The 15,387-nt window shown below is 59.0% G+C and overlaps 1 protein-coding gene across 19 annotated transcripts in view; it reads right to left on the bottom strand.

Moving 5' to 3' along the window:
* Nucleotides 1-15,387, bottom strand: part of CACNA1G (calcium voltage-gated channel subunit alpha1 G) — a 61,414-nt gene that overhangs the window by 13,932 nt on the left and 32,095 nt on the right. For 9 of the 19 annotated variants that reach the window (XM_070060839.2, XM_070060844.2, XM_089318169.1 and 6 more), the window contains 12 exons: nt 14,048-14,132; nt 13,757-13,950; nt 10,902-11,330; nt 10,022-10,122; nt 9,760-9,883; nt 8,237-8,305; nt 7,917-8,101; nt 7,103-7,229; nt 5,179-5,304; nt 4,270-4,359; nt 2,653-2,845; nt 891-944 (listed from right to left, as the gene is read on the bottom strand). In XM_070060839.2, coding sequence (XP_069916940.2) covers nt 891-944; nt 2,653-2,845; nt 4,270-4,359; nt 5,179-5,304; nt 7,103-7,229; nt 7,917-8,101; nt 8,237-8,305; nt 9,760-9,883; nt 10,022-10,122; nt 10,902-11,330; nt 13,757-13,950; nt 14,048-14,132 — 1,777 coding nt within the window. Of the gene's footprint in view, nt 1-890; nt 945-2,631; nt 2,846-4,269; nt 4,360-5,178; nt 5,305-7,102; nt 7,230-7,916; nt 8,102-8,236; nt 8,306-9,759; nt 9,884-10,021; nt 10,123-10,901; nt 11,331-13,756; nt 13,951-14,047; nt 14,133-15,387 lie in introns of all 19 variants that reach the window. The other 10 variants (XM_070060840.2, XM_070060846.2, XM_070060851.2 and 7 more) reach the window with 2 other exon arrangements.

Genomic DNA, 15,387 nt, shown 5'->3' with positions numbered 1-15,387 from the left:
TTGCCATCATTCAGAGCGTGACCTCCTGCAGCTTGGAAGCTCTGATGAACAATTAGACGGGCTTTGATTGGTACAAATGGCAAGACAAAGTCATCACCGAGGTGCTCATAACTTCAGAGACAGGTTTTGAAAATGTGAGGTCTTTGGGAAGAGATGACAAGGTGGGTGCCTGGGGCTGCACAGTTTGGGAACTACCAAGTAGGACAGAGCCAGGCAGGGCCATCACAGACCCTCTGGGGCTCCACACTTCACAGGGGTCCAGGGAGAAGGTGGTCGAGGGGTCAGCGGAGTGTGAGCAGGACCAGGAGGGCCTCCCAAGAGCTGTGGCTCTCGGCAATAAGGCCCAACTCACTCCCAAACCTGTGGCTTTTCTGGGAGAATCTGGTGGCTAACTCGGGCTTTGGATTTGCAATGCCTGCTGTTTGTAGCCAGGACGTGGTCACCGTGATTACTTGACTATTAATGAGTCTGTTCAATTATTCATCGTTACATTTTTAAAACAAATCCTCCCCCCCTCCCGCTCCTCTCATCCTGATCCCTCGGATCAAAGTCTCCCCTTCAGACAAGAGGAGACTGGAGAGATTTGCGGCTCTAATAACCCAATAGGGAGGTGCGAGGAGGCTGTAGGTGGGAGGGGAGCAGCAGGAGGCTGGGAGCCGGGAACTCGGTGGCAAAAGTGGCTCCTCTAAGAGGTGTGGGAGGGAGGGGTGTACCCGGGCCAGCTCAGCGCAGGCCCACGGGATGACGCAGAGCCTGGTGCTTCAGCCCTGCCCTCTTGGGGGGGACCTGGGGACCCTCACCCTTCACCCCGAGAGGATAGGATGATGAGCCATGGAGAGGGAGCAAAGTGTATGGCCCCACACGCATGAACCCGACCCCAGACGCAGTACCTGACGCAGCACTGGCTGAGCTGCCGGAAGCAATTACATCGTCCAGCATTAGATCTAAAAGAACGAAACACGACATGGGTCACTGGCCGGACCAGGCGCGCTGGGTGGGGCCCCCTCGCCTCCAACCCTCTCCTGCCTATGAAGGGGATGCACTGAGCATGGGAGGCGGTTCTGAAGGTCCAGCCCTAACCTTGAAAAGACAAGCATGATTCAGCCAGCTCCCCCAGGTCACAGGGGCAGGGAGCAGCGGGAGGAGCAGGCAGCCTGTCCGTCATGAGAACAGATGCTGGCTCCTACCTGGGCCATGCCCTCCGCTGCACCTGACACACTTACAGACCCCAGGAGGGGAGCCAGCTGGCCGGGCAGGGGCCATGAGTACCTCCTGTCAAAAGGATTCCATCTGTGGTATCCTGCTGAGGAGGCCCACTGCAGGAGGGGGGCGGGGCCCTGGGGACAGTGCACCTGCTCAGATTCGGACACCCACAGGGAAGCTGGGACCAGACCCCTACCCCAGAGCTGGGCAGGAGGTGGATGGATGAGGGGCACAGAGAACTGTACCACCATGGCCGCCCGAAGGCCAGCGTCCCCTCCATGTCTTGCTAGGTCACCCCCTCTCACAGGGAACACTGGCCCTGTCCCACCCCCATCCACCCTTATGTCTCCCACACCTTCTCCTCTAGGTGCCTCTTCCAGGCAGCAAGAGAGGGAGCTGAGAGCAGAGGGCCGGGGGCCTGGCAGCCCCTCACTCACTGAGTGGTACTCACATGTCCACACACCAAAGAGGGCAACTCAGAGCACGGCCCGCATCTCACCGGCGGAAGGAAGACGGTTGTGAGAGGGCGGAGAGAGCAAGGGAAACCCACAGACCAAACAGCACAGACGCACAGACACTCTTGGCTTAGAGCAGCCCACACATAAAGACACGCAGAGAGACGTGGGCCGTGATGGGGGGAGAGAGGCACCAGGCAGACACGCAGGGGCCCTGAAAGCAGGCAGCCAGGTGCCGATGCCCCTGAAGACACAGCAGAAACGGGGGGGCTTGGCACCTGTCCCCTCTCTCACACCCTCCCTGGACTCTTGGGGCTCAGCCTGAGGGCACATGGAGGGAAGGGATGGGGTCCTCGCCCACTCAGTGCCAGAGCTGCTGGCGCGTGCAGGTGAGGGGCTGAGGGTCAGAGGTCAGAGAGTCATGAGGTTAGAGTTCCTCAGACCTTCCCCGCACCAGTGTTACCAAAGACAAAGAGAAACCCGACGCTGGGGAGGGGAATCCTGGTGGCTTTGTTGGTGATGGGGAGGGAGGGTGGGTCTGGAGATGGCTCTCAGCTGCTACCCCTTTTGCAGGTTCTGCTAAGGCCTTGCTCAGCAGCTACAGACACTGGGCTAGTGCAAGGTCAAGATGCTGGGTCGCCCACCCCAGGGTGGGCAGGACTGGCACCTGGACCAATCCCTGGGCTGCCGGACGCTGGCGCAAGGCAAGGTAGCACCAAGTACCAGTGCCACGAAGCCGTGCAGCAGCTCCCAGCAGGCATCCTCTGGGGAGCATGGTGCTGAGACCCAGGGGACCAAACTGGGCTGCTTCATGCGGGCTCCAAAGGCAGACATGCTGTCGGGGGGCAAGGAGGTGAGGAGGGGGGTGGGAGCATCTTCTCCCTGCCCCCAGCCCCAGCCCCCGCCCCCAGCCTGCTGCAGTCGCAAGGCCAAGGTCAAGCGTGACCCAGAGAGATGTGGAAAGACTACCGACCGGCCATCTGCTTCTCCTTACTCCTTCTCTTTTTCTCCAGTCTCCGCAGGCGCTTCTCCTCCCGCCGCCGCGCCTCCTCTTCTTCCTGGTGCTGCCGGCACTTGTGGAAATTCTCCACCACCACGCCCACAAACATGTTCAGGACAAAGAAGGCCACGATGAGCAGGAACGAGATGAAGTAGAGCAGCATCCAGGGGTTGTGGTTCATGATGGGCTGGTAGGAGCAGGAAGCACAGGCGGAGGCGTCAGCCCCGGGCTAACAGGCTCAGAGGCTTCCCCAAGCCTGGGCTCCTGCAAACTCACATAGCTCTAGGCACCTGACCGGGATGCATATGAGGCTGTGGGCTTGGTGTTAGGTAGTAGGGAGGGGTGGGGCCTGTGGTGGAGTAGACCACGGACAAATGTTCTTCACAGTTTGTGGAAAATTGTATTAAATGATACATTTATTTTTGCTCCAGAAAATTGAATTCCGTGCAATTTTTATATGCTTTTTTCATGAAATTTTAAAAAAAAATATTAAAAAAATGTATTTGAAAGGTAGTGTTACAGAGAGAGAGAAGGATCTTCCATCTGCTAGTTTGCTCCCCAAATAACCACAATGACAGGGGCTAGACCAGGCAGCAGCCAGGAGCAAGAGCTTCTTCCAGGTCTCCCACATGGGTGCAGGGTCCAAGCACCACTGCCTTCCCAGGTGCATTAGCAGGGAGCTGGATTGGAAGTGGAGCAGTTGGGACTTGAACTGGCGTCCCTATAGGTGGCAGCGTATGCCACAACGCCAGCCCATTTCATGAAGTTTTTGAGGCCTACTCCTGTGCATGGATTTCTAATTTTTTTCTTTTGGCACTAAAATAGATGTATCTTTTAATTCTATTTCCCATGAAATTTGTGCAGTAGCCTTATGTTCTCCGAAGCCCTCACTGGGCCCGGCTGACCCCCGCCCTGAGCGGTCGCTAGCCCGGTGTCCCCAGACCTCCAGACTGCTGCTGAGTAGCTGCAGATCTGGATTTTCAAATGAAACTCGCCAATTGCTAAAAGGTTCACACTAATCTAAAAAAAATCTAGGCCGGCGCCACAGCTCACTAGGCTAATCCTCCGCCTTGTGGCGCCGGCACACCGGGTTCTAGTCCCGGTCGGGGCGCCGGATTCTGTCCCGGTTGCCCCTCTTCCAGGCCAGCTCTCTGCTGTGGCCAGGGAGTGCAGTGGAGGATGGCCCAAGTGCTTGGGCCCTGCACCCCATGGGAGACCAGGATAAGTACCTGGCTCCTGCTATCGGATCAGCGCGGTGCGCCAGCCGTGGCGGCCATTGGAGGGTGAACCAACGGCAAAGGAAGACCTTTCTCTCTGTCTCTCTCTCTCTCTCTCTCGCTGTCCACTCTGCCTGTCAAAAATAAATAAATAAATAAAATTAAAAAAAATTAAATTAAAAAAAAATCTAACACCCTGCGGCCAGTAGAAGCTGACCCGATTGGGCTCACAGGCCACCAGTTACAGCCTCTGCTGCAAGACTCCAGGCCACTCCGATGGCATTTGCCAGCCAGCCTTGCGCTTTCTGTCCAATGCCTGCACCTGCTGTGCCTGGGATCCACCCCTGCTGAGCGACCTGAGCCCCAGCGTGGGCCCAGCCGGTCCCAGCCCTACCTGCTGGTCCACACCCACGGCATCAAGTCCATCGTACATGATGTCCACCCAGCCATCCTTGGAGGCCAGCACGAACAGGGACATCAGGGCCTGGTGGGGAGAGGGAGAGGGAGGGGGTGACCATCTGAAATTGAGGATGTGTGGCTGAACCACCCAGCACCTGTTCCCAGAATGCCTCCTGGCAGCAGCTTGGGCCACCCCAGCCCTGGAACAGGCAGGCTGTAGTCAGTCTCCAGGCCCCAAGGGAGCTGCCAGGCCCCGGGCTCCCTGGCTGGTCTGGAGCACACTCTGACTGGTCACACTCTCTGACCTCAGACAGGGAGAGCAATGGACCCCAAAGACCCGGAAAATCAGACACTAAAGCCAGGGTGGATCTGGGAATGAGTCGGCAATGCTGAGCGGGCCACTTCCTGTCCTATAGTTCTCCGACTCTGCGAACACAGGGGAGCAAAGCATGATTCCGGCTACTGCCTACACCTGCAGCACACTGAGCAAACCCAAAGGTCGTCTTTCTGCCTCCTGACTGCGGCTCCGAGGAGATTCTGCTAGGACCCCATTCGTCAGCTGACAAAACTAAGGCTTCGGTGAGCCAGCTGCCCAAGGTCACTGAGCTGACAACAGGGGTGCCAGGGCTGCCGGCCCCCATGTGCTCTTTGCTCTGCTGTGCAGCTCTGTGGTCCTGGGCCAACCTCTGACCCTCTCTGAGCCCCCAGCTCTTCATCTCCAAAAGGCCCAAAGACCCTGTGGGCTAACTTGTTGGGCTGCCATGGGCTGGGCATGCTGGTGGTGGGACAGAGGAGGGTGGGGCTGGGGACCAGATCCCCAACCGAGTCAGCATGGACCCTCACACAGCGACCGGTGTCCCCTCGAGACTGCCACCACCACCTGCCCTCAGCGCTTGGTACTCACCTGGCCAAGGTTGTCGAAGTTGTACTTGTGCCGGACCCACCGGTAACTGGCCTCGGCACAGTCAGACTTGTTGGTGATGTTCCTGGTGTCCTCGCCCTGGCACACGAAGAACTTCCCTTTGAAGAGCTGGACACACAGAGCCACAGAGAGCTGAGCCCGGCCGCAGGAAGGCCAGAGCTCCCCTGCCCCAGCCCGCACTGGCCGTGCGCTCAGCCAAGCCAGGGAGACACCGATGGGGACCTCCCCTGCAGGCACCCCCTTCCTTTCCTCGGACAGGGAGGAAAGGTGTCTGGGGCAGCTACTGGGAAAGCACAGAAAGGGGGACACTCATTCACCTCCCACCAAGGGCTGGTGGGGGGTGCTCAAGGTGGGGGGGGCGGCCCATGGAACATGTTAGAAATGCACATTTGCAGGCCCACTGAATCCCACTCTGCACTAGGGGCCAAATGATCTTCTCTGTTCTTTCTTTCTATCTTTTTTTTTTTTTTTTTAAGTTTAATTTATTTATTGGAGAGGCCGAGAGACAGAGACAGAGAGCTCCCCGTGCACTTGTTCACTGCCCAAAGGCCATCAAGGCCTGGAGCTGGGCTGGCCCCAAGCCAGGAGCCAGGAATGCAATCCAGGTGTGGGTGGCAGGGAGCCAATTACTTGAGCCGTCACCCCTGCCTCCCAAGGGAGCTGGGTTAGGAGCCGGAGCCGGGACCAAGCCCAGACTCCGATGTGGAATGTGGACATCTTAACTTCTGGGCTACACCCCTGTCCCCCAGAGATCTTCCAATGAGCCATCCAGGGGATTCTGATCACACTCAGGAGTGAGACTCCCGAGCTAGACATTTCATTCTCACAGCAGCTTTGGGCTGGGGGGAAAATAGGCGTCCTCAACCCCACTTTACAGGTGAGAAAAACTGAGGCTCAGAGAACCTAATTCACTGGGAAAGGTTGCAAAACCAGTAGGTGACAGAAAAGGGGCTGGAGCCCAGGTGTGTCTGCCCAGAAAGCTCACCCTCCTTGCAGTGTAGACTGGGCTAGGACTTGGTGAGAAAGGAACCAGAGCAGGAGGAGGGAGGACCAGGGGCCTGAGCAAGCTGCTGGGGACAAACTGAAACCCGCAAGAGGAGCCCCAGGCCTGGGCTCACCACGGGCCATGCTGGCAAGCTGAGGAGGCTGGGAAGTGGGGAGGGGGCTCCGGGTAGTGTGTGTGTGGCAGGGGTGGGCACCCACAGCTTTGGCCAGCGCAGCCTGGTCCCAGGGCCGGAGAATTTCTAGGAAACCAGGGAACAGCCCCTCCCCAGGGCAGACAGGACATCCCAGGAAGCTGAAAGAAGCAGGCAGGGGAGGGGCGGGTGGTGGCCACAGGGGCTCCCACGCTGCCCCAACAGCCAGCTGTCTGCCCTGCAGCCGCTGCATCTGGAGTGGAGACGCAGGCAGACCAGGGCGGAGGGGCTCCCCAGCGCCCCCGAGGCGTCTGATGACTCCTGCAGGCAGCTCTGCCTCTTGCTCTTCCAAAGCCAAGTTTCCTCTCCGGGCAGGAGGCCAGGTTTCTCCCCACAGCCCCCACTTCCTGCCTCGTCTGGGGTCTGCGCCGACTGCCTGCCAGCAGCCGCTAACCTGGCCCAGCTGTCAGGCCCTGGATCCCCAGACCTGGCCTGCAGCCCGACCTGCTCAAGCAAGCAAGGAAGGGAGGAGATCCCGGCGCAGAGCCCCGGCTGGCCGGCGTCTGCCCCACGGAACGCGGCCCAAGGGGTGTGACCGCGGGCCTGGAACCTAGCTCAGGCCCTCCTCCAGGCTCCTAGTTCTGCAAAGTGCCCAGGAGGCCAAGGAGCCTGCAGGGAAGGGAGCAGCTGGGGCTCCAGGCTCAGGACTCAGGGCCAAGAGGAGAGCATGCGTGAGCACCCCCCGACAACTGGCGCCCAGGCCCACACACCTGCACGCCCAGGATGCCGAAGATGATGAAGAAGGCACAGCAGATGACCACGATGTTGCCAATGGGCTTCAGTGAAGACATCAGTGTCTCCACCACCAGCTTCAGCCCCTGTGCCCGGCTGATGACCCTGGGAACACCGGAAGGGGTGTGAGAGGGGTCCCCCAGCCCCACTCCCAGCCTTGGCTCACTGGCCACCTCCCAGGCTCTGGGGGTGGGTGGGTGGCAGTGGTAATCTCTCAAAGCACCTGTGCTTTCAGGATGTCAAATGCATCACCTGATGGATCGGGCTGGGGGTGAGAGGCCTAAACTCAAGGGAGGGATGTGCCGTGGGCATCCAGGAGACAAACTTGCGGCCAGCAGCAATGGGGGGAAGGGAGGGGCAGAGGGAGAAGAGCAGCCCGTTCAGGGGAGCCTCACTAATAAGTCAGAGTCATCCCATCCAAGAGACCTGGGTTGAGGGTGGGGTTGCCTGATTGAACACCTGCCAGGAGAAAGGTCCCCATGTCACTGTGGGTAGGGGCAAGCATTGCTCTGAGAAGACCACCCAAGGGACAGCTTCCACTGGAGCTGAGGGCCCTGTCCACGGCCCCCACGCTGTGCTCTGTACAGGGGGCAGTCACAGCAAGTCCTCTGTCACGTCCCGGAGAGGAGGAAGGAAGTGAGCCGAAAGCATTGTGCACCTTGCAGGGGACACACCAGGGCCGAGGGTTCCATGAGCATCAGCCAGGGTGGGGGTCACAGACAGGAGGTCTGCTGTTCCACTGTAGGGGCGCTGGTGCTGGGAGGTGTCCCCGAGGCGGGCGGAGGGGCTCACCTGAGCGGGCGCAGGGTCCGCAGCAGCCGCAGCACCCTGAGCATGCCCAGGATCTTGGTGCCGCTGTCCGAGACCATTGACACCAGGATGTCGATGACCGAGATGAGCACGAGCAGCCCGTCCAGCACGTTCCAGCTGCTGCGCAGGTAGGCCTGCTCCCCGAAGCACCAGCCCAGCGCCACCACCTGGGGGCCGCAGCCGCCAGGGGTCACGGGCAGCCCTCCCCGCAGTGCCCACCCTCGGCCAGGTCCACAGCGACACCACCCCCGTCCCCCCACCCCCAGAACTGGAAGGCCCAGACCAGTGCCAGCTCCTGTCACCTTCACTGTCATTTCAGCCAGAAAGACGGCGGTGAAAATGTAGTTGGAGAGGGTCAGGAAGATGCGTTCCTGCAAGAGAGAGGAGGCAGGCGCCGCTCTCAGGAGTCCCCCCACCCCCACCCCTGCACGGGCCAGGTTTGCACGCAGATGCCAGAAACTGCAAGAGGCAGGCAAATGACTCCCCCTACCCCTTCCCAGCAACACGTACGGAACAGAATCCCCAACAGCTCCGTGCCGGGACCTGACTCCCACATTCCAGACCCCGTTCCCTGATTTCTTTTCTCAGAGTGGGGCAGGAATTAACTTGACCCCTGACCCTGGTATGCCATCCCACTTGCTTTCCTGCTTTTCTGGGCCCCCAGAACAGAGCAGCCAGCCACCTGGGGACCCACAGCCTCCCTGTGCTCCCCCAGCCCTATTTATACTGGGCCTGGGCCAGGCCAGGGGTGGCCCAACTGCCTGGTATCTGGGGGCTGCTGGGTGGCCACGAGAGGGGTGCAGAGACCTCCAGAGGCAGCAGGCAGAGCGTGACAGAGCTGGAGACCAGGACACAGTGACAGAGCATTGCAGGGTCTCAGGCAGGAGGCAGGCCAGGGGAGAGTCACCAGCCCCAGGCACTTCCTCACCCACCAAGCCCTGGCCAGCCCCTGCTCTCCTCAGCTCCCTACACCCCATCCCCAGCTGGCTGGAGCTCACCCTAGGAGAAAACAGAATCCAAGCAGCCATGAAATCCAAAGAGTGTTGTGGGAGGCAGTGAGAAGGGACAAGGGGACCTCTGGCCACTTCCGGGCAAGTGGTGCAAAAGGCCAGGGTGGGGGTGGGGGGAACAGCCCACCAGCTCCCTGCCCTTCTGGGACCTGAGCCACTGCCAGCCGGGAGGGGCTGTGGTGCCAGGCTGGGGAGAGGCAGCTCTCAGAGGCGCTGGGCCCATCGGAAGAGGTGAGGCCCCAGGCACTGCGTCCAGTACTCAGGCCTCCGGCCTTTCCTCTCCTGAGAAGGATTGACAGGTTCACGGCCAAGCAGAAGTGACAGCCCCTGAAAACCTACTTTGTCTTCAGGAGCACAGAGAGCAACGGGCAGCTTCCCTGTCCTGCCTGGCAGTGTCCGCAGGGCAGACTGCGTGTGATGTCCTCCATCAGCGCGCAGGTCGCCAGCGGGACCAAGAGCCTTGGCTGAGGGCCCAGGAAGCAGGACCACTGCGGCCACACAGGGGCCGCCTCCTGCTGATGACCCCCCCGACACTCAAGGGACTCACACAGGCCTCTCAGGCCTGCGGCTCCCGAGAACATGCTGTCTGCAGTCAGCCTGCAGTGCAACCGGGCACTTAGCCGAGCTGGTGTATCACAGGGGGAAACTGAGGTAGGGGAGGGCACAGGATGTATCTTGAGGGGCCAGGAACAAGGCGGAGAGAAGCCTCTTGCTGTGTGGCCCTGGGCCTTCCCTGCTGCCCCTGAGCGCTACCCTCGGGGAGGACCTGGCATGGCACAGACGTCACAGCCCTGTGTGCCACCCCGGCCACTCACAGCGCTGTGAGGGTCGATTTTGGGGCGCTCCATGGCAATGGTGATGCAGTTGAGGAAGATGATGACAAGGACCACGTGGTCGAACATCTTGTGGGTGATGATCCGGTGACACAGGAGGCGGAATCTGCACCGGGACAGGGACGCAGGCTGGGAGGGGGCAGGCCCAGCCCCTCCCCACACTCCCCCCCCTACCCCCCGGCAAGGTGCACTTGCAGCGTCCTGGATGGCATCGTGGGGCACAGGGCGGAGCCCCCTCGCTCACCTCGACTGAGGAGGGAAGATGTAGGCAGACCAAGCATCTCGCTCACGGCAGCAGGCAGGGAGCCGGGCCCGGACCCAGGCTCGGATCCGCTCACCTTTGCTCTGTGGAGTGAACACGGCGGTGAGAGCAGTCCCAGGCCTCGGGAGTCCCCACCCGCTGGCTGCTTCCCTGCGGCTCCTCCCGCACCCTGCTTCTCTTCTTTCATTCCTAAACCCACCTCCCCAGCTCCCTGCAAACCTTGCCAGTCCCCTCCCCTCCCCGTGCCCTCTCCCCTCTCCTCCCTGCACCCCCTTCCCCAGGCTGTGTCCCATGCCTGCCTCCAGCCCAGCCCCCTGCCTGCCCTCCCCCCTTCCTCCCTGCAGGGCGTGGAAGCTGCAGCAATTGTCAAACACTGTCCCCATCCCAGCTGTCAGTTTAAAGATACACCTGCTTAAGGAGACACCCGCTCTTCAAGTGCTGACCCTGCGGTCTCGGGTCCCCAGGGAAATGGGGAGGGGTGGCGGACAGGAGCATGTGGGGGTGGGGAAGGGGGACGGGTAAGGACAGGCTGGGAAGTCAAAGCTTGTGACGAGATCCAGATGAGAAGGGGGGCCAGGACCAGTTTGGCGAGATGAATGATGGGTCTTTCTGAGTCACAGGGGGAGGGCCATGAAAGATTCATACACATCTGCCCGAAACCATTCATATCCTCCCGGACGGCAGTGCCACAGCCCAGGCAGCACGAGGCTCTGGGCTCAGCGGGGCAGGCGGAGGGGGAAAGGGGCTGTTGGGAGGTCAAGGTCAAGGGCTTGGAATGGTGACTCCTTGCGCCCTGCCAGGCTGGGCACAGCTCCCCGCTCTCAAGGTCGGGGTGAGGGGTCACTGCCCACAGGGGCCTCACCAGGTTGCCCTCGTCATCGCCGTCATCCCCATCCAGTGGGGGGTCATCGGGCCGCAGGGCCCGGGCCAGGCGCCCCGAAGCCGACTTGCCATTGCAGTCCTGGTGCTCAGAGGCAGAGCTGCGGCCACTGGCTGTGCGGTGCAGCCCGGGCACCTGCAGTGTGTCCGGCAGGTCGAAGGAGCTCTTGGCCTCCCGCTCCAGGGAGCCCCTGTGGCGACGGTCACTGCCCGCGGGGCTGGCCCGCTCCTCTTCCGAGCTCTCCTCGTCCTGGCTCTCCCGGCCCTCGCCCGACAGCAGCGACCGCCTCTCCCCACTCGGGCTCCTGCGCTTGAGGCTGGGGGCTCGGCCCAAGCTGTTGCGGCTGGAGCGCCGGCTGGTCCAGCTGCTGGCGGCGCTCCAGGGGCTGTGCGGGGAGCTGCGGGCACTCGGCTGCAGGGTGAGAGGAAGGGGATGGTCTCAGCCAGGGCCTTGGGGCCCTGAGCCCCTCCAGGTGCACCCCGTCTCCTGTGAGCCTCCGGGGCGTCATACTGGTTATAGAGATGAGACCAGAAGCCCTGGACTTTGATGCCTGGGTTCAGACCCTGGCTCACCCCACACAGCTGTGTGACCTGGGGAAGACAGGGACCCTGTCTGTGCCTCCACTCGCACTCTCCGCTGTGGTGCCCGTTCCTCATTTAGCTGATGAGAGAAGCGTTGCCATCAGCCAAGTGGAGGCAGAAAAGCATGGCAAGAAGAACGTAAAACAACTCAATGCAAGAAAACAACCCAGTTTTAAAAATGGGCAAAGGGCCTGAATAGATGTGTCCCCAAAGAAGACCTACAAACAGCGACAGATACACAAAAGGCGACCCAGCATCAATCTTCATTGGCGACACGCAGATTAAAAGCACGATGAGACATCACCTCACACCTGTTAGAACGGCTCTAATAGATAAAATGATGATGGATAACGGGTTGGCAAGGTCGTGGAGAGGAGGGAAGCGGGTACACTGTTGGTGGGAATGTAAATTAACACTGCCATTATGGAGGTTCCTCAAAACACTAAAAATAGAACTGCCATACGATCCAGCTATCCCAGTCCTGGGTATACAGCCAAAAGATTTAAAATCTGTAGGTGGGAGCCATATATGCACACCCATGTTCACTGTGGCCCTGTTCACGACAGCCAAGACACAGAGACAACAGGAGTGTCCACCGGTCAGATGAATGGGTAAAAAAAATGCAGTGTACAACACAATGGAATACTACCCAGCCTCAGAAAAGGAGATCCTGCAGCAACATGGGTGACCCTGGAGGGCACCATGCCAAGTGGAATAAGCCAGGCACAGAAAGACCCAGAAAGAAATACCGCCTGATCACATCTATATGTGGAAGCTAAAAAAGCAGAACTCTACAGAAGAAGAGAGCAGAATAGTAGGTACCAGAGGCTGGGGGTGGGGAATAGGAATGCAGAGCCACTTGTGGAAGGGTGCAAGCTGTTGGGTGCAAGCCGTTGCTGCACCTGTTAAGTCACCTAAGATGTCTGCATCCTAAATCAAAGTTCTTGGTTCAAGTCCCACCTCTGCTTCCAATCCAGCTTCCTGCTAGTGTGCACCAGGGGAGGCAGCAGGTGACGGCTCAAGGACTTGGGTCCCCGCCACCTATGTGGGAAACTCTGGTTGATTTCCTGGCTCCTAGCTTTGGCCTGACCCAACCCTGGCTGTTGCAGGTATTTGAGAAGTGGATGGAAGATCTATCTCTGCTTCTCCCTCTCCCTCTCTCTGTCTCTGTCTTTCTCTCAAAATAAATATACAAATAAATAATTTTTAAAGGGTGAAAACTTTCAGTTAGGAGGAACACGCTTTTGAGATCTACTGCACAACATGGTAGCTATTAATGATCATGTAATGTATATTTCACAATTGCTAAGAGAATAGATTTTCAACCTCTCCACCACTAGCGAGTTAGTGTGTGAGGCAATGGCTCTCTTAATTAGCTGGATTTAATCATTCTATAATGTACACATATTAAAACATCACACACACACACTATGATTATGCCATTTCAAATAAAGTTATAAAAATAAATGAATAAACTAACAGTGAGGGGGACCAGCTTCATGGTGTAGGGGGTTAAGCTGCCACCTGTGATGCTGGCATCCTGTATGGGTGCTGGTTCAAGTCCTAGTTGCTCCACTAATGGCCTGGGAAACCAGCGGAAAATGGCCCAAGTGCTTGGACCTCTGCACCCAGATGGGAGACCTGGAAGAAGCTCCTGCTTTGGCCTGGCCCAGCTCTGGCCATTGAAGCCATCTGGAGAGTGAACCAGCAAATGGAAGATCTCTCTTTTTCTCTGTCTGTCTCTCCTTCTCTGTCTGTAACTCTGACTTTCAAATAAATAAATATTTAAAAATAAATACATACATATATAAATAAATAAAAAGCCAGCCCTGCTGTTCACTTCAGCAACCTAAGACTCAGGTCCCACCTGTAAAATGGGTACAATGATAGTGTCTACCTCACCGGGTTGCAGTGAGCACTCAATGCCTCCAGTTGCCTACAAGCAATGTCTACCACGGCGTCTGGTGCAGAATCAGGAACCAGAAGAGGGTTTGCTATTCTTATGGTTAAGTATTAAAGACCGAGGGGCAGCCTCCCCCACTTGACAGAAGAGGCTCAGCGAGGACTGGTCTTGCCCGAGGTCACTCAGCTTGGCAAGAGAAGAACCTGCTCTCTTGCCACCAAGCCCAGAGCTGCTCCACCTGCCTGCACCACCAACACTGACTCCCCTGGGACCTGGGCCCTGGCCACCCCTGTCCCCTCTTCCTGCTGTCCTCCAAATATCTCCCACCAGCAGGCACCCGCATGCACACCTACCGGTGACTTCATCTCGTGGGCCACCCCGGGCTCGGCAGACCCGCTACTGCTGGTGCGGCGGGAGCTGGGCCCCAGCGCCTCGCCCAGGCCCGTGCTGTTGCTCTTGGGCAGTGACATGGGCGTGGCAGCTGTGTGGATGATGAGAGGGGGCAGCAGACTCTTCCGCAGCTCTGGGTGCTCCCCCAGGGACACCACTGCCGGGCAGTGGGGGAGAGAGAGAGAGGGAGAGACCCTGAGTCCACTCACATTTGGCCAGGGGCCAGGGGCTGCACCTCCGGGACAGGTACTCACAGGCCAAGTGCTTCTTCCTGTCCCCATCACCATCCAGGCTGGGCGAGAAGAAATCAGGTTCCGACTCAGACTTGGTGGCATCTCCCTGGGGCAGGGGAGGGGAATGGCGGGCCATCAGCAACCTGGCCAGGCAGGAGTCACCAGGATGCACCACGGCTTCCCTCTCACCATACACATACACCACACAGAGGCCACGGAACCAGCAACCACGGCACGAGGCATGCACTGGTGCAGGCCAGTCCACCCAGGCTTGGGTCCCAAGGCGTCCGAAGACACCTCTGCCTTCCCCCAGCCACACTTCAGAGAAGGCCACAGCTGACCTGAGCCCACAGTGCCACCAGCCTGGCTGGACCTGCACCAAGGTTGGCTGGGAGGCCAAGGGGTAGCTGGGTAGGCAGGAGGCACAGGCTCGAGGGGGCTGGGGACAAGGGTGAAGTGGTCACTAGAGCTTCGATCCCCAAAACCTGCTTGAGGCTCCGTGGACCCCTCCCCCAAGCGTCGGACCTCAGGGACCCTGGAAGGAAACTGAAAGACCCCAGACAGAGTAGCTCAGTGCAAGGGATCCCTCTGCTTCCTCCCTCCAAGCCCAGCCCCCTCCCTGGCCCCCTTTATTCATATTTATTTATTTTTTTAACCTCTCTTCCCCGTCTCTGGGGCAGTTTTTTTTTTTTTTCATCTTTCTTAGCAGGTCAGTAGGTTCCCCAGTAATTACACACTTCTCCTTAAGAAGTTATTAAAAAATACTTGATTGCTACTTTTGATAAGGACATAAATATTGGGTAATTGGCATCTCGGGGGATCACTTTCATTAACTCAGTTTACATCCCTAACGAGGCCTTTAATTATCAAGTACAATCTCCAGGGGGCTGCTTGGGACGCACAGCACCGTGGGGTCCTGGGGGGATCCTGGCTTTGCCCCAAATTCCGGTGCTGGTGCAGGCAATGCCAGGGCACAGGCTCCACGCGGGGGCCGGGGCAGGAATGTGGCCCCGAGACGGCCGGCAAGGCCTCACTGGGAGAGGAGGGGACCAGAAGACTCCAAAGCAGACTGAAAATGCTGGTGCCTTCCAGCAAGAGCCACAAACCCTCCTCCAAGGAGGACAGCTGGTGAGGTCACCACGGAGCCCGAGGGAGGGGTACAGGGGAGAGAGAGGAGCGTGTCCTGCAGCCACAGTCCTGACTGCACGGCGGCTGCACACACGCATGCCCCACACATGTGCACACACAGGATTCTAAGTCCCTTCCTTCTCCGGCCCCTCCGCCGGTCTGGCAGGGACAGGACCGGTGCCCTGTGTGTGGTGATGTGGGTGGGAGTGGGCGGGCAGAGGCGTGGAGGCTCC

This window comes from Oryctolagus cuniculus, chromosome 17 (assembly GCF_051225735.1).
Source record: "Oryctolagus cuniculus isolate XC-2025 breed Fujian yellow rabbit chromosome 17, ASM5122573v1, whole genome shotgun sequence".
NCBI classification, from domain to species: domain Eukaryota; kingdom Metazoa; phylum Chordata; class Mammalia; order Lagomorpha; family Leporidae; genus Oryctolagus; species Oryctolagus cuniculus.
Note: the sequence above shows the minus strand (reverse complement) of the source record. Positions and strands in the feature narration are given on the sequence as shown.